At 34.8% G+C, this 19,047-nt stretch overlaps 1 protein-coding gene across 1 annotated transcript; it reads right to left on the bottom strand.

Annotated features, from left to right (window-relative positions):
* Positions 1-4,966: 4,966 nt before the first annotated feature.
* LOC131641619 (respiratory burst oxidase homolog protein E) lies at positions 4,967-11,912 on the bottom strand. Its single transcript, XM_058911922.1, has 14 exons — positions 11,003-11,912; positions 10,189-10,348; positions 8,656-8,704; positions 8,439-8,552; positions 7,785-8,207; positions 7,201-7,584; positions 7,018-7,113; positions 6,818-6,933; positions 6,558-6,728; positions 6,213-6,372; positions 5,943-6,131; positions 5,711-5,839; positions 5,535-5,613; positions 4,967-5,335 (listed from the first exon to the last, which is right to left on the bottom strand). Exons 1-14 carry the CDS (start codon positions 11,628-11,630, stop codon positions 5,226-5,228), a joined length of 2,808 nt encoding a protein of 935 aa, XP_058767905.1. The 5' UTR covers positions 11,631-11,912; the 3' UTR covers positions 4,967-5,225.
* Between the last annotated feature and the right edge of the window lie 7,135 nt (positions 11,913-19,047).

The following is a 19,047-nucleotide window of genomic DNA, read 5'->3' on the forward strand; positions in this document are numbered from 1 at the left end:
GGCAGTTGTTTGTTTTTCTTTGTTCCCCTGTCCTTATTTTCCGCCATTGTTGTTTTGTTTACTTTTGTCATATCCCTCGTTTACCCCATTAAGCCATTCCCCCTTGTTTTGTTTTGTTGTATCTCCATCCTTCATAATCACCATTTCCGGGTAGCACTTATCGTTTTTTTCTCTTATCTCAAAACCGTGTGAAAATTGTAAGTTTGGGGTGGTTTATATGTATGTATGAAAGTAAAGGGGCAAATGTACAGAAAAATAAACAAAAGAGGAAAAAGAAGTGGGTGAACCTCACAAAGAAAAAAAAGAAAGAAAAAAAGAAGTTTAATACACTTGCCCAAAAAGAAGTGAAAGACTCGGTGATTCTAACACTCGAAATTTCGGTGAAAACAGAGAGTCTAAGAAGAAACCCCCCACACATACAGAAAAAAAAGAAGCGAGAAAAGTAACATAAGTGCAGAAAACCCATTGCGTACCCTCTCCTTGTTTATCCAACCTCCACCTCAGCCCCATTACAACCCAAAAAGCCCTCAAATTGAATGATTCCTTTTTGTGTAGTGGAAGTAGGACGTTCGCAAAGTCAAGGGTTGATATCGCATATTATGATCTGAGCGAAAAACACTCTAACCACGAGAGAATTTGTGAGAAGTGTGACAAGTTTGCAGGTGAAATACATCTTGATATGAAGTGTGATGGACAACAAGGTGCGATAAGTCCCAAAAGCTGACTCAAGGAAGAGATTCAAGTTACGAATGATATCGGCTATGTTGTGGTACAAAAAGAAATTCAAGGTGAACTTTGTTTGCTCACTTGCATTGCTTGAGGACAAGCAATGAGATAAGTTTGGGGTTGTGATCGGTCACCATTTTACACTTAATTTCATCATGAATTCGACACACAATCGTCATGTTTGGTAACACTTTGTGTTTGTTTTCTAATGTTTTCTTTAAATCTATCTAGTTGTAGTTTATTTGTTTGCAATTTGTTTTTGTGCATTTTCCTTGTCAATTAGGTGCTTTTGATCTCGTTTGGTAATGGTTTCAGGTTAGCTTTGGATTGAAGGAAGATCGCATATCCAAGAGGTGCGCAAAAAGGAAGCAAGAAGCAAAAATGAGCAAGGAGGCAGAGGCGGACACGGTCTGACCGTGTCGCCTGACACGGCCATGTCAGGCCTCCTGAAGAACTGCACTCCTAAGACCAGAAGGTGACACGGTCTGCCCGTGTCAAGTGACACGGCCGTGTCAGCTGTGCGGACAGAATTTCTGAGTTTTTTTGTTTTTACAATTTTAAAGTTCCGGGGGCAGTTTGGGTATTCCGACTGAGATCTTAAAACCTAGAGGGATTAAAAGAGGATTGAGAGACAAGGAGAAGGCACTTTTGATCGTACGATAGAATCCCAGAGCAGATAAAGATAGCTTCATCAAGGTTTTGGAAGACGAAGAGATTCAACGGTGGACACCATTGAAGATCAGAGTTCTCCTAATCTTTGTAATGTCTAAACTTTTTGATTTTGGTTTCTTGAATATTATGAGAGGCTAAACCCCCCAATGCCAGGGGGTGTCCCTGATTTGAATTGTAACGACTCTGAATATCGTATTTCGTTAATCAAGTATTCGTATTTTGCAATTTGATTGTTTAATGTTTTTAATGCTCTCTTTGTCGGCAAAACAAGATTGATCTACGGTTAACAATCTGTAGGACTACGGTTGTTAAGGTTTTTAAACAATTAAATCTTGTAGTATCACCTAGGACTAGGGATACCGTAAGGTTATTTGAATATTCTTGATTACTTACATCATTGGTTTACAAACCTTTGTTTCTAAGGACTTAGGCATTGTGATTGCAAACCAAAAGGTTTTCACTAAGGACTTAGGAAAACACCCTTAAGGACAAATAGTTGCATCATATGAACTTGTTAAAGAGATCTTTTTACAGAGTCATTATAAGGCTGATCATACACCTACCTTGGCATTACTCTAAATTTATATCAAAAGCTCAACTTTAATTTCAGCTTTTATATCGTGTTTTAATCTATTTCGGTAACCATTTAAAGCAACACCATATGTGTTTTTGTTTAATTGACTCCGCATAATAACTTGTGTTTCCTACGCAATCCTCGTGATCGATACTTGGGGTAAAACCCATTATAACTACACCGGTGAAAATAGTACACTTGCTATTTTTCCGATCAGTAGCATATACATCATCACCCTTTAAATCAGATTCCAGCTTGTGATTCGTCTTAGCAAGTGTGATTGCAGACTAGTAATTTGTCAGCTCAAATCTCTTAGGAAGGTCAAGTTCATACGTCAGCTGATGCAGAATGATATCCTTCTCAAAGTACAAAACCTCCATCCCTAGAAAGTATACCAACTTTCCTAGGTCATTCATCTCAAATTCATTTATCAACATCTTCTTGAACTTGACTATCTCATAAGAATAACTACCTGTCAGCAGTATATCATCAACATAAAGACATACCAGAATTAATTTGCCTTCAGAAGTATGCTGAACATAAACGCCATATTCCATCTCATATTTCTAAAACCCCTGCTTCTTGAAAAAAATCAATCTTCAAGCTCCAAACTCTGGGCGCTTGCTTCAATCCATACAAGGCTTCATGCAACTTGTACATCATCTCTTCTTGATTCTTTTTCACAAATCCAGGAGGTTGTGACACATAGATTTATTCTTGTAAAGGACCATTCAGAAATGCAGATTTAAAATTCAGATGTATCATAGACCAATTCCTATTATCAGCTACAACGATCACCAGCTGGATTGTTTCATGTCTCACTACAGGTGCAAACACCTCAAAGTAATCTAGCCGAAGTTTTTGAAGAAAACCTCTAACTACTACCTCGCTTTCTGTTTCCCAATTGATCCATCTAGCTTCAACTTTACCTTGAAAACCCATTTGATGTTGATGGATTTCTTCTCCTTTGGAAGCTCAGTCGACTCCCAAGTCTGGTTTATTTCTATAGCCTAAAATTCTTCTTTCATGACATTCAGCCAGACTTTCTTCTTGAGTGCTTCATCTATACTCACAAATTCAAAGTCTACTAACAGCACATTGAATGACTTTGCTTCAGATTCTATTTCAGTAACGCGTAACATGTCGAACTCTGCAAACCTTTTGGGTATTTGTCTCATTCTTTATGGTCTTTGAACTTGTTCTGAATCATATACAGAACTTGGAACAATGTTAGTTTCTGGACCTCCTCCACAAATTTAGTATGTTACAACATCTGATTTGAGCAGCCATTGTCCATATACCACCAGTCTATGAAATAACTACCCTCAGAATCAAAAGCCATCAATAGCACGGGTTCATTATCAGAATCTCCTCTAGCTATATTTGCTTCTTTTGATTTCCTTTCCTTGTTTCACCAACAGTCCTTAGCAAAGTGGCCAAACTGTTTATAGCAGTAGCATTGAACCCTCTTCTTGTCTAACTTCTCCCTTTCCTTCAGATGTTTCTTCTCATTAGAGTTAGAAGCTCCTAACTTCTATGACCCCCCATGTCTTTTCTTGGCTTCTGACCAAGACTGCTTCTGGTCCTTCTTGACAAAAGAAGCTTTCAGAGTCTGCTCAACCTCTCTTTCTGAGGTTCTCTCAGTCAGACGCAACTCTTGCTCCTCTAGATTGCTTTGCAGCTCTTCAATTCCCATGGTGCTCATATCCTTAGAATGTTCAATTGCTACAACAATGTAATCAAATTGAGGAGAAAGAGATCCCAATATATTCTCAATGATTACTTGCTCGTAAAGAGTTTCTCCACAAGATTTGATCTCATTTGTGATCAGAATCACTCTAGAGATGTAATTAGGTACCTTTTCATTGTTCTTCATGTTGAGATTCTCATACTGCTTACGTTGAGACTGAAGCTTCACATTCTTCACTGATGCGTTATTGCCATAGCATCGTACTAGTGTATCCCACGCAGCCTTCACTATCGTCGAATCAGAGATCTTATCAAACACATTCGAATCCACACACTGATGGTTGTAGAAAAACACTTTTTGATCCTTCTTCCTCATTTCTTGTTGCACATTTCTTTGCGCTTCCATTGCATCCGCTGCAATCGACACGTAACCGTCGTAGACGAGATCAAACACATCTTGAGCGCTAAGCAACACACTCATTTAAATCATCCACCGATTCCATTCTTTCCATCAAACACCAAAAGTTTCGTATTCAAACCACTGTTTCCACCATTCATCTTTGATATTGTGCAAGAAATCACTCAGATCTCACCAAACACTTGAGTTTCCCGATCTCTCGAAATCAAGAAATGTGATTCCGCTATGATTTCGATCGTGAATTCAACGCGAATTCAAGAACAACGAAATCAATCACACACGCCTTACGTACACTCGTGTTTCCCTTTTCGTGGATCTGAACCGGAGCTCTAGATACCAATTGTTGGTGCACAGCGAAATAAGATGAACAAGATGAAGATGGAAGAAGAAAGAGAAAGATGAGAGAGAGAAAAACGCTTACAACAAACTTGTTGAGAAAGAAACTCTATTCACAAAAAGACATTACAATATTATTGAAAACCCTAGCTACAAACTTATTTAAATAGACAAAGTAAACTGCCACTTAGGCACACCAAAAACTATGCTTAATAGCTAAGCTAACAAATAAACTAAACTCCAGAAGCTAGTAAACACCACTTCTACAACAGTCACTTCAAAAACTTCTACTTCTGACTAACAATGCTTCTGGATATGAATTATCTCTAACATTATGTCTATGTGTTTGTTGCCAAGTCTTTCAATCCATTTGTGCTGCTCTTGTTTATATTTTGGCTGGAATAAGTGTGCTCTTTAATTGCTCCATTGAATATCTCAACTGAATTATGATTTTAGGAAACAAATAGGGTGTGTATAGTTTTGTTAATTCCCAATGGAGTTGTGAGATATGATTTTGGGAAACAAATATGATAATAGGGAACCACCATGTATGAAAATAAAAATTTGCTTTGTATAAAACAATCATGAAATTGAAGGGTGTTTTCTAGACACTGAAATCTTTGTATTCTTTTCTCTGTTATTAGATTTCTTACTATATTGTTTAAGTATTTGTATTCTATTACATATACTCAAATTACATGGTTATTTTCCTCCTATGATGACCCAAATATTTCTTAATTTTCTGCTTTGAATTATTTAACTGATAGTTACATAAGAATAAACAAAGCATTTTAATTTTAAGCTCCAATTTCAAAAGTACTCCTTATGAAATTCAAAGCGTGTGGTTGTCTTATGACTGAGCTCAAGTGATAGTTTTTTTAGCTCCTTCGCAAGCACCGGCATCCCACAGTAGAACACACCTGCAAATATTATGCATCATTCTCTTGTTAAAAACTTACTAATATCATCAAGTAACAGAATTAAATGTGGGTTTACGAGTGCGCATCAATCTTCTTGTCACATTCTCAATCTCGTCTTTATTGTAGTTTGCAATTGTAATTGCAAGTGCAATATTATAATTTGAGAGAAATAGTTCTGCACTTTTTGCAAGCAATTTACCTACGGTAGAATTCGGGTGTTTTGAAGCTATTTTTGTGAAAACTTCTCTCCAATTAGGCCTAGCAAAGTGTGTCCTCACCTACAATCAAAAAACAATAAATCGGTTATGTTCGTGCTTGAGATGAAATCACTATGAACTCGAACAATAATAGTTCTTAAAGTATCGAAGATCTCACTTGAGTGCCTGATAGAATGTCAACACCATGCTTAGCATGGTTTAATGCTTGGATCATAGTGATTAAGGTTGATCTTGCATCACCTTCTTCATAAACACTTGTGAGATAGTTGTGCAGTTCAATTAGGCCCTGACAAGTGGTTAGGAATAAACACAGAATGAGAATTAGTTATTAAGCAAGTTCATGATAGAAGATTAAATTTTAATATGATATAATTAAGATTGAATATTACTTTGTGGTCCATTGCTGCGACTTCATCCATTACTCCTTTAAACCATTCAAAAGATCCAGGTTCTCTGGTAACCCAATAAAAGTAAGCTTTTATAATCCTCTGTGATCTCTTATTTCTTCCCGGCGTTACATTTGAAGAGGTGAAGCTATTGAAACTCTCATCTGATTTTGTTGTTTCTGTGTTTGAGTCCTGCACTTGGCCTTGTTAAAGTTCACAGTTGATGACAGAATGTAATCAACATTATAAAAAAACTAAGAGTATGGATTGTACCGTTTGTTCGTCTATTGTTCTCGTGTCACTGAGAAGATCTCTGAGAATACTAATGAAGGGGGTTGCTCCAATTCCTAATCCTATGAGGAGCAATACATCAAAATTCTGGTAATCTTGTGCTGGAGCTCCGTATGGGCCATCTACGAGCAGCTTCGGCTGTCTGTAACAAAATTCTAGTTAGAATGGTTTACAATTGAGTTGAAGCTTTAAAGTCATGTCGTAATATTTGATATTGTGAAGAATTATAATCAAATATGGTTGATGCGACCTGAAAACTCTGATAAATTTCTTATATCGTAGTTCTATTATGAAACTTTTTTTAACTTTTATCTGACCTATACTTACCCTAATTGATCCATTTTTATCAGTTCTTCGAATGTTGCTTTGAAGTTTACCGGAGCCAATTGGTCATCTTCGGTGAAAAGTAGCTTAAGTTCTCGTGTCCAGTCACCGACGGTTCGAATGTGAACACTTAGGTAATCATCTCCTGGTGCCGATGTAATGGAGAATGGATGCCTAAAAAATCAAGATCTTATTTGCTTGTACTAGTGCATCGTAAAATTTACGATGATTAAAAATGGACCTAAAAGAAGAACCTCACTCACCACTCAAATGGAGAAATTTTTGGGCATTGTAGAAATATGTATTGGCCACTTTTGTACTTGAATCCATTAGGCTTTGACATGATTAAGCTGAAGACATTTCCTGGTAGCACTGAAACCTGCTAAGTCAAATTTAGAAAGATTAAATGGAAGTTATTATCAAACCAAAAGTAGAAAATGGAGTGTGGATTTATTTTTATTACCTTCAAAACTTTTACTGCATAATGTTGCGATCTACGAGTTCGTAGAGTACGTTCTGCAATGTACAGCAACAACGGAACAGATATATACATCCATGTCTAACATCAAAAGTCAAAAAAATGTTATTGTACATTCATCATCGTTCACTATTCCATACCTACGAAGATTGTGGTCGAAGTTCTTACCGTTTTCTGGTACCATTTATGTGTCAAATTCAAGAAAGATCCATGAATTAACAGAAGAATGTAGACAATACCGAGAAGATGATGCGAGTACCAGAATGCATTAAATCCTGTCAATCTGTTAATGGGCGAAGGAAGATTTACTGCATTTCTTCGAAATTGGCTAGTTGCGAGAGTAAACGATATAACCATCAAAGTAACCATTGTGATTCCTGTTAAACCTTCAACGCCAAGCAAAAGTGATTTGTATGTCGGCTTTTTGTTGTTGAAATCAGAAGTTACTATTGAGAATTTTTCTGGAGATGAATTCACGAGAAGCGGGAAATCACATGCGAGATGGTTGCCTGCATGAATGGTTATTCCGATAACTATGGCAAATGCAATGATCTGTAAATATGGATAGAGATAAAATCAAATCACAATGCTAATGGAAAAATTATACACTTCTCTTCGGAGTTTTTCATTGTTAATGCACTTATAATGCAATTATAATGAAGACTATTTAGAGTATATCCAAGATCGATTAGATTTATTGTTGTTAGATCATATTTTAGACGTGACAAAATGTGTTGAGAGTCTCTGTTTACCTTATGGAAATTAATATTGTCGTCGAATGGGACAATTTTCCTAACTTTTGTGGAGCGAAGCCATGTCAATGTATTTCGACAAACAGGTAAAAGAATGAGAGCCATGTTGAACTTGAGTGTCTCTGCGGCGCCTTTGGCTACTGGTAAGCAATAACTCATAACTTCAAAACTTGATCTGTTTTTGTACTGGTAAAGTTTCCAAGTAAAAAGAGAAGCAATGGTAATCAACCATAGTAACAAAATCCATCCCCTTCTCCAGTACTCTAATGCAAGACATTGGAGTGTCTTGCGGATTTTGTGGATCTTATTTTTTGGCCTTAAACTTGACATATTTTGACTCCAATTTACACTTGCACTGCTCTGTTGTCTACTGTAGGTCATGTATCTATCCTTTTCTAGTAACAACATTTCTAGCTGCCACAGCTGAAAAAATGAAAGGAATAAAATTATGAAATGATAAAAAAAGACTAATGAAAATTGTGCATACACAAAACGTGAATAAATGAGATGTCGCGAGTTTAAACTTGCCCGTGCAGTCAAATGTCTCTGCACAACTACCAACTGAACTGACTTAACTAGATAGATATACAAATGTTTATGAAGTAAAATGTGGTTTTATTAAGTTTTCAATGACTTTTATTTTTCCTCACTTACCTCGATGTAACCGAGGTTTTCCGGATCCAATTCTTCCATTATTAGTGTGGCGTATCCTTCAGCCTGTTCTTTTAGTTTGGACAGATTGTTTGCAGAAGCACTTAACATTATAAGCTGTTGATTAAAAATAAAAATGAAATCAGAATGAATGATCAAAATAATGTAATTGTTATCTTGATGATTATTTCAGCCATAAAAAAGTACTAGTAAACCTTGCCTCCTGTACTTCCTCCCTAGTGATTCTTCCATCTTCATTACTGTCTGCCCTGAAGCAAATTGACGTTTTAATTTAACGTTTAAGCTATGATTTTAAAATTAAGTTCCTTTTCTCCCATAGGTGATGGAGTAACATTGACATGAACAATTTTACAGTTTACACACACTTTTATAATATCTCAATTCAAATGATGCACAGGTAAAAGATGCACAAGTCATCATCTTATATTATTAAAGAAAAGAGATGCACAAGTCATCATCTTATAAACAAAGAGATACACAAGTCAAACCCCAAAAAAGAAAGAAATAAACAAACACTTATAGGTATGAATCTCAGTTCAAAAGTTAAATGTTTGAGCGCTTTATATTTTATGCAAAGTTCCTACCAAATTCCGTTTAAAACATTAAGTAAACAAATATAGATATAATACTTACTCTCACCACAATATAAGTCATCATCTCCAATAGAATATGTCTTAATTAAATTTTTAAGTGAGTCATGTCATGTATACTTTACTCATTTTATCTTTTTAGAGTGATTAGTTAATAAACACCGCATCACGAGAAAGAATTAGGTGATTTTTTTCTTTTCTATTTTTTTTCTTCTTTTAAATGAAGTATTTTAATAAGGAAATGCAATATATTGAGAGAATTTTAAAAAAATTTATTGAAATTAAAAAATTATTAAAATAATAAAAATTTATGAAATATTTTATATAAGTTAAATTTAATAATTTTGAAATCACAGTTAAAATTAAAGAGTTTGAAATTTATCTTAAACTTCATATAATGTGGATGTCAAGTTAAATATTATTATTATTTTAAAATTTGAAACTTTATTCTAGTACTTTCCAAAATTTATAAATTGTTTCTTAAATATTTTCAAAAATTGCAAATTGATCTTAAATAATTTAAAAATTAGTTCTTTTAAATATTTAAAATTGCAACTTTGTCTCTATTTTTCAAATTTTAAGAAATATCTCCAAAAATTTAGTAATAAATAATTTTAATATTCAATCAAAATAATTTATAAATAAATAAATTTTAATTAAATAATTTAAATTACTTAAATTTAAATTTTTAAAATTTAAATTTAATATCAAACCAACCCAATTTGTCAAATAAAAACATCAAATCATTTTAATCCTCCGCCTTGAAATAATATATTAAAATTTCAATGATAAATTTTTATTATTATCCATTTTACATTAATTTTTTTATAAATATCACTTTTTTTATTTTTATAATTAAAATTTGATTGTCCCACACACAAGACGAGACGAGTGAGAAAATATTTATACATGGCATTCATCCAATTATATACTCCCTCAAAGTTACTTATTTTGATACCAAAACTTATAGAAACAAAATTGTCTTAAACTTTGAATTTTAATAAAATACATCCAATAATACAAGTTTGTAGTAGGTGCAAGTTTTTTTCTTCTAATAAGATATTACTAACCATGGCACTTTCTCTTGTTTCTCAATAATGACAGTAAAGATATTACATCATGGAAAGCGACAGATTACTTACATGTCAAAGAAAATTTGGAGGCGAGCATCAAAGCTCTGGTTTGAAATTTGCAACCAGAACTGATGCAACTCTTCTTTTGTTATCTTGCTCACTGTTTTTCTTTCCTTCCGAGCTAATGCATCAAATATACCCACAGCAAATTCCTTCGAATCCTCCATCCCTTCAATTCATTGACCAATATTGTAAAAATATATTATCATTAAGCTTTAAACTATATGAATTTAATTGATATACATAGATAATATAAATAATTTTACATTATAATAACCATTTTATTTTTCAATTATATTTAGTCACGTCCATCATTTGAAGTTGCGGTTGTAGATGTTGTTGCGACTCTAGTAATTGCAGTAGTTGTAATGTGTATTGCGGTTTGAATTTTGATTTTAAAGCACTTAAAATATAATGAGAAGCACTTAACATATAATGAGGAAAATATTAGGATTTTTCATGTAAAATAAATTTCGGTGTTATGGAATTTTGAATTTTAACAAAAATATATGAAAAAACATTTGAAAAATTATATGATGCTGTTATTATTGCAGCAGATCATCTGATTTTAAAACACACTGCAAATGCGGTTAACGCATTAATAGGCAAAAGTTCCTCTCCAAAACTTCTTCTAAATTACTAACTCCAATGTCAAAAATGGAAATAATTTTTTTATGGAAATAAAACATGATTCATGTTTCTTACCCATAACTAACTACTCTGAGTGAAATTAAAGTTAGTGTGAAGTGAAATTTTCATATACCAAAAACACTTCATTTACTCTTCCAAATATTTTCTTAGCATCAAAACAAGATAAACGTACCAATGCATTCGCCAAAATTTTCTCGATCAAGCAAACCATCCTTAGCAAGAAATCCAAACCTCTTCTCAACTTTCTTCCATAACTCCTCACAAGCTTCACCAGACTTACTAATGAATCTCAAACCTTTCAAACCTCTCTGCGCACTCGATCTCGTCCGATCAAGTTCTGCTCGCATTCTCCGCGCATTTCGCGCAGTCATCGGATCCTCCTCCACGGCCGTTACACTCTCAGAAGACGAGGTCGAAGTTCGCATCGACATCGACCTCAGCCACGGGAATTTCTTCTTAATCCTCGACGTAATCGAGAGACTCCTCGCAACAGAATACTCAACACCAACGCCAACGCCGGTGAAGTTGTCTCCATCTCCGGCGATGTGACTTGAAGAAGGAGACGCGTTTGGTGCGGAAGATACCGAAGCTATATTGCGAAGCACGACCGCATCGTTTTCGAGCTCCAGTGTTATCTCAACGAGCTCCTTGTGGTGGTTGCTACGGAGGTCGTTGAGAAAAACCGGCAACATTGCGCCGTATACATGTTTTCCCGCCGTCGGCGATGAGGTTTCGGAATTTTCCGGTAAGTCTGATTCGGTTTTGCTGGTGGTGCATCTCCTAAACGACGATGTTCTCATGGAAAATTCTAGAACTCTTCTTCTTTCTCTCTCTAGAATGCGTGAAACATTCAGAGATAGAGAGAGAAAACTAAAATGTTTATTTTGAGAGCTTTGGAAGGAAAAGAAGTTAGAAAGATAATGGTTCCCACGTCTGGAGCGTGAAATGTGTGTATAAATAAATGAAAGGAAAGAAATGGAAATGCAAAGCTTGAAAAACAAGAGAGACACCTATCAACGAATTTGTGCACACGATTTCAACGCTATTTAGGCTTGACGCATATACAAGAGTAGTTGAGAAATGAGTTCTTCAATCTTTAGGTTATACTGTGTTTTATTACTGTAAATAAGTATAATAAATGTAAAGGAGAACAGATTTACTTGATTTTAAAATGCCCGGGTCCAAAAAAAAAACAAGACCCCTATAAAAATTTAACTTTTTGGTCGTCTTTAAAATAAAGAAGAAGTTCGAAAGATAAAAAATATGAAGTATTTGTTGTTTCTAACAACAACAAAAATTTTAATGTTAATAAAAAATTATTTACAAATCATTAAAGAATTCAAATTCTCATTTGAATTAAGAGTTGAGGCTCAAGTATTTATTATTAAAGAAGAAATAATTATTATCAAACTATCTGCAAATCATTGAAGAAGAAATAATAATAATAACTAGGGGTGTTCGCGGTGCGGTTTTGGCGGTTTTAACGAAAAAAATCATCCGAACCGCAAGAGAAAAAATCGTGCGGTTTGGTTTGGTTCGGTTGGCTTTTAAAAAAAATCCGAACCAAACCAAACTAATGCGGTTTGGTTCGGTTCGTTTGGTTTGGTTTTTTACAAATATTTTATTGAATCATACATATACATATAGATGACAACATAACTTAATAGACATTCATACACTATCAAATAACAACAAAACTCGTCATATTTTGACAACAACTTTCTATTTAATATGTTAAAATTAAATTAGACAAAAGTGGAATAATAAACATAAAATAATAGTATAAAACAATATAAAAATTATTAGAATGAAATAATAAAATAGAAGAGACGAAAGATTAGTGAAGGTGAAAAAGAAAAAACAAAAGAGTTGAGAGATTAGAGAAGATGTGCGATAAAAACGAAATTGAAATAGGGAACATTTGCATAAAAATAAGAAGGTGAAAAAGAAAGAATATAAGAGAGTAGCGATTATAAAAAAAGAGGGAAGATTTATGTGGCAAAGAATGTGCGATAATGCTATTAGAGATTTGAAAAGATCAGGACTAAAATCATATGTGTAAGGATGAGAAAATTGTTCGTAATTATAAGGCTAAAGTGTAATAGATTTAAGTTTGGGTTGGATGTAAGTTAAGTAAAAGTTAGGTTGTAACATAATGCGGTTTGATTCGGTTTGGTTCGGTTTCCAAAATACAAACCGCAAACCGAACCGAACCGTGCGGTTTTGTTAAAAGATGACCCAAACTAATCCGAACCAAATGCGGTTTTTTGCGGTTTCGGTTTGGTTTGGTTTGGTTTGCGGTTTTCTATTGGGTTGGTTTGGTTTTGAACACCCCTAATAATAACTACTTGAGGTTTAAAGAAACGAAAGTTGTGTTTTCTCTTGCTTCAATTGCGGAAAATTAAATCATATGACTAGAAAATATAGGAGCAAGCATAATATGTAAGTTTAGGTGATTAATAAGAAATTTATTATTATGATCAGAAAAATAATAAATTAAAACACACGTGATAATATTTGACAATAAATAAGTTAATTGTATGATAAAATTTAAAATATTTAATTATAACATTTAAATAGTCTCTAAAATTTATACTAACATAAAATTATAAGAATTAAAATAAATAACAATCGAGAAAAATATATATATATATATATATATATATATATATATATATATATATATATATATATATATATATATATATATATATATATATATATATATATATATTGTATGAATAACATAAATATAATGTCCTACCATTAACCTATTTTAATATTCTATTAGTTATTAAAATATAGATTATTTACTACTTATTTATTTATAATTTTATTAATTATTTTCACTATTTTATCATTAATCAAAGTTATTTTTGAAAAAAAAAACAAAATAAAGAAGTCAAAATAATAAATGTTACTATTTATCATATTTGTAAACAGTGACATACTCATATCTCAAGATTAGATAGTATGACCTTTGAGCTGGCGATTTCAGTGTGAGGCCCTGTAGCGTTTCGCGACGTCTCTGGGCGGAGGTTCTTCTGTCGCTCTCCTTCCTGTCTTGCTTTCCTTCCCTTCCTCTTTCTTCTCTTAGGATTACGGTCCTTTTCGAAAGGTAACTCTTTCCCTCAGCTGAGTTTCCCCTATTCTTTGATGGATTCTTTTCTCTTTCGTGAAACTACCCTAGTTGATAAACCTGGGTTCCCTCTGTCCCAAAAGCCAGAAACATTTGTTAACACTGGAACGACCACAACTTCGGCTAAACCAGTGAAATCCTTTGCAGAAGCTCTTGGCAATGTTTACAATATTCCTACCAGTCAACTTCCAATCCCTTGTGTGAAAGGGGATTGAATCTCTATTAAAATTCTTGAAGAGGAATATATCCTTCGAGTTGAATCATGTAAGCATAACTTACACGGGAAAATTTTGTGGCCCAAGGGTTCGACCCCATTAACTATTATTCAACTCAAGTCTAAGTTAAGCTCTTTCTGGACTGGCCTCAGCTCGTGGGGAGTTACCTTACTTGTTAAGGGCTTTTTTGAGTTTTGTTTCTCCAGTTTGCAAGATGTTTGTAGAGTCCGCTCAAATGCTTCTTGGAACCTAAGTCCTGGTGTGTTGAAGTTATTCCCATGGTCTAAGGATTTCATCCCCAGTAATGTCAGTCATTCCTCTGCGCAAGTTTGGATCAGAATTTTAGGTCTTCCTCAAGAATATTGGAGACCTAAAATTATTTTCTCTATAATAGGAAGCATTGGTACCCCTATTTGTATCGATTTAGGCTCCAATAGTTCTCCGTTTGAAAGGGCATTTGGTCATTTTATTCGTGTTTTGGTAGATGTTGACCTCCTATCGGAGCTCAGGGATAGTATTCTGGTTGAACGGTCTGGCTTTGTATTTTTTGTAGGTTTCGAATACGAAAGGCTGCCAGACTTTTTTCACTTTTGCAAAGCTTTTGGACATACAGAAATCAATTGCAGAAGGAAAATGGGAAAGGACAAAGTCTATAACAATAACAAGGAGGTTCCAAAGAATAACAAATTCCACAAAGCTCATGTTGAGGGAAATACTCAAACTCAGACAAACAAAAATAATGCTGTAGACAAATCTCTTAACACTGAATATGTGGAAACTGGATTGGTCAGAGCCCAAGGCTTTCTTATTGGAGAAACGAGCGGCACACGAAAGGATGCAAATGAGGTGGATAAAGAGGAGAACGTTCCTCATGATTTAAGCTCTAATCTGGTAGTCCATTCATTGGATAACACTTTGTCAAACCCCGAGGCTCTTGTTGACAACCAGGTTGCTTTGATTAGCTCTGATGAATCAGAATTTATGGATGCCACTCAGATGTATGTTGCTTCCAAACATCCTATTGTTGGTCAAAAAAGTAATAAAGGTTTTCTTAAATTATCTTGGGACAATTTGAATGGAAACTCGGATAAGACTCATCCTTCCAATGATGATATATTAGAAGCGGATACTGCAAACTTTCAACTTGTTCTTTCTAAATCCCACAAGAAAAAGAAAAATAAAAAATCTATAGTTATAGAGGCTTATGATACCAGATCAAAATCTTGTTACAAAAAGCCGTCCCTATGAAGTGTTTATTCTGGAACATCAGGGGTTTGGCTAACTCCCCATCAAAGTTATCCCTTAAGAATCTTCTTAAGGCGCATAAACCGGATCTTTGCTTTGTTGTTGAACCGTGGATGGATCATTTAAATTTTCATGCTTCTTTTTGGGATAGGTTAGGTTTGAAATTTTTTGCGGTTAATATCAGAGGCCAGCTGCTGCCTAATCTCTGGTGTATCTGTAAACAGGATCTTGATCCTATCATTATTAGTATTACTGACTAGTTGGTTTCTCTTACAGTTTCTATAGATAATCTTACAATCAGGGTTATTATTGTCTACGCGTCCACGTGCCATTTGGTCAGGCGGAGGTTGTGGCTTGACCTTTTTAACATTTTGGCTGCTAACTATCTCCCTTGGTGTTTAGTGGGATACTTCAACGCCATTTTGGGTGCCCATGAACACCGGGGATGCAGGAGTCCTCAAAGAGTTCCTATTGTGGACTTTTAAAATTGGGTTGATTGTAATAAGCTTGTGGAGCTGTCATTTAAAGGTCCTTCCCTCACATGGTATAATGGTCGTCTAGGCGCTGCATCTGTTGAAAGGAAGTTAGACGGGGCTTTTTGCAATCAGCTTTGGTGCACTTCGAGCCATACGATGGTTTCTATAGCTTTGCCTAGGTTCAAATCCGATCATCACCCTATTTTGGTTGACTCCTCCTTCACCCTTATTAGACATTATTCTTTGTTCGGATTTTTCTTCATGATTCGTACAGAGACCTTATCTCCAAATCCTAGTTCATCAAGATTATTGACTGCCACATGTTTGTTTTGCATAGAAAGCTTCAAGTTCTCAAGTCTGCTTTAAAGTCTTGGAATAAGGAAGTCTTTGGTAACATTCATGAGATGGTCAAATCTAAATCATATTCTTTGATTAATATTCAAGAGATTATCAGATCCATTAGTCCCTCTAATGATCTTAGGGCTTAGGAGCGGCATGCGTAATTTAAACGGGAAGTTGCGCAGAAGAAGGAGGAGGTTTTCTGGGCCGAAAAGGCCAACTTATCTTGGCACCTTTCAGGGGATAGGAATAGAGCGTACTTTCATAGAATGGCCAGTATCAAGATATCGAATTGTACCATTACTACTCTTAAAGAGGGTGATGGGTTAACCACGAATCCTGAGGAGATGGCTTCCATGGGTGTAATTTTTTTTACCAATATCTTTTATTTTGCATTTCGATTCAGAACTCTCCTATTGTGGAAGAGGTTATTCCTCCGCTGGTGGATAACAACATGAACAATATCCTCACCATGATTCCTTCTATGGAGGAGGTTTCGAATGCAGTTCACAGCCTGAACAAAACTAGTGCGCCAGCCCCGATGGTGTATGAAGCTACTGTGAAAATTTTTAAAACTGGTTGGATTCTCCCATACTACAATTCTTGCTCGATGATTCTTATCCCCAAATATAAGGATGCTCTATCATCGGATAATTTCAGGCCTATCACAATCTCCAATTTCAAGTACAAGGTTATTTCTAAAGTTCTGGCGGATAGGCTTTCTTCTATATTTCCATTCCTGATTTCTAAATAGCAGAGGTGTTTTATTCATGGCGGAAATATCAGGGACTGTACTTGTTTAGCTTCTGAAGTCATCAACGTGTTGGATAAGAAGTGCAAACATGGTAATTTGGCTATTAAGGTCGATATTTCCAAGGCCTTAGACACCATTAGTTGGAGTTTCTTAGACAAAGTCCTCTCTAAGTTCGGTTTTAATCCGATGTTTTGTGGATGGATTGGTACGCTGCTCTCTTCTGCCTGGTTGTCCATAAATTTTAATGGTAGGCCCCTTGGTTTCTTCCAGTGTCGGAGAGGTTTGAGGCAGGGGGATCCCATATCCCCTCTACTGTTCTGTTTAGCAGAAGAGGTTTTAAGCCGGAGTATATCTAAGCTGACCGAGGCTGGAGGTTTAAAGCTCATAAAATCGTCTAATAATAATATGGTTCCTTCTCACATATTTTATGCAAATGACATTATTATCGTTTGCATCGGCAAGAAGTCTAACATAACCTCCTTGCAAAAGATTTTCAGTGATTACGCAATGGCTTCCAGTCAAAACTTTAACCTTAAAAATCCTTCATATACTTCGGGTCCATATCTGATACAAACTTAAACAATATTCTCAACAACATTGGTTTTAGCAAAGGTTATCCCCTTTTTACTTATCTTGGCGTCCCAATTTTTAAGGGCAAGGTTAAATCATCCTTCTTGGCTCCTGTCGCTGACAAAATTCTTAACAAACTAGTTTCTTGAAAGGGGTCGCTGTTGTCCATGGCAGGGAGGCTAACGTTGGTGAAGTCCACTGTTCAACATATGTTGTCCCATACTATGAATATTTATTATTGGCCTGTTTCCTTATTAAGATTTATTGAGAAGGCTTGTAGGAATTTTATTTGGACTAGTACTATACACAACCGTAAGTTACTGATGGTGGCTTGGAAAAAAACCTGTCAACCTATTCTGAAGGGGGGTCTTGGGTTAAGGTTGTTGGTAAGGCTTAATGAAGCTTCTAACCTTAAGCTTGGTCAGGACATGATGAACAGTAGTGAGAGTTTGGCGATTCTTTTGAGAGGCAGAATTTTCAAAAGCTATGGAACTATTAAGTATCATATCTTCTCCACCTGATTAGCTATCAAATATGAATTCTTGGGTATGTGCAATAATACTTCTTGGTCTATTGGTTCCAGTCGTCGGATAAAGTTTTGGACTCACTCTTGGTATGGTCTCCCTCTGATTAGCTACACTTCTCTTGAGTTTTTGCGTTCAAAAGGTATCAATTAGGATTTAATTTGTGCTGGCTGAGTTTATTATTGATGGCAGGTGGGAGTTTCCGCCGTCGTGGCAGATTTGGTTTCCTTTTATGCTGGCTTCGATACTAGATCTTCCTCACACTTCTTATGACAACTGCGATTTACTGCTCTGTAATCATACTGTTTCAGGCTCTTCGTCTCTTAAAGAAGCGTACAGCTTCAAAGACAAGCCCTTGCCGGTTCATTTTTGGCCCAACATTATTTGGTGCAATGATATTAATTCCTCCTAATAAGGCTATGCTCGTGTGGAAAAAGTTTCATGAGAAAATTCCATCAGAAGATTTGATTAAGAACACATGCATCTCTTTGGCATCCATGTGTTGTCTTTGCAATTCTAATGAAGAGACTACGAACCATCTCTTTTTCCGGTGTAGTTTTGCTGCTGCTATTTAGGATTGGTTTAGGTATTAGGCTAAATTTATTTAAATCATTTACTATTAAAACTATTTAAATATGTAATTAATTATTATATATACTATTACAACTTTATATTAAGATCATTTACTTTCCGTGCATTGCACGGGTCAAAATACTAATTAATTTAAGATTATATAAATAAAAAATAATATTAAATTCATAAAATACAATATCCGAAAATTAAGTAAAAAAATATTAATGTATAACAAATGATTTTAGTGTAATGAATTTATTTTTTACATATAATACATATATTATATTTATTTAAAAGATCTAATAGATACAATAAGAACAATTATTTTTATATATAATAATCATATATAAAAAAAATTAATAGATTATTTAATAGTATCAAA

Source organism: Vicia villosa, unplaced genomic scaffold (assembly GCF_029867415.1).
Source record: "Vicia villosa cultivar HV-30 ecotype Madison, WI unplaced genomic scaffold, Vvil1.0 ctg.003888F_1_1, whole genome shotgun sequence".
NCBI classification, from domain to species: Eukaryota; Viridiplantae; Streptophyta; class Magnoliopsida; order Fabales; family Fabaceae; genus Vicia; species Vicia villosa.

Excerpts from the sequence above, each read along its gene's own strand:
- LOC131641619 (XM_058911922.1), bottom strand. The coding sequence starts at position 11,630 with ATGAGAACATCGTCGTTTAGGAGATGCACCACCAGCAAAACCGAATCA. Across the intron at positions 6,729-6,817 it reads AAAATTTCTCCATTTGAGTG|GCATCCATTCTCCATTACAT; the intron begins GTGAGTGAGGTT and ends TTGATTTTTTAG. Across the intron at positions 6,373-6,557 it reads ATAAAAATGGATCAATTAGG|ACAGCCGAAGCTGCTCGTAG; the intron begins GTAAGTATAGGT and ends ATTTTGTTACAG.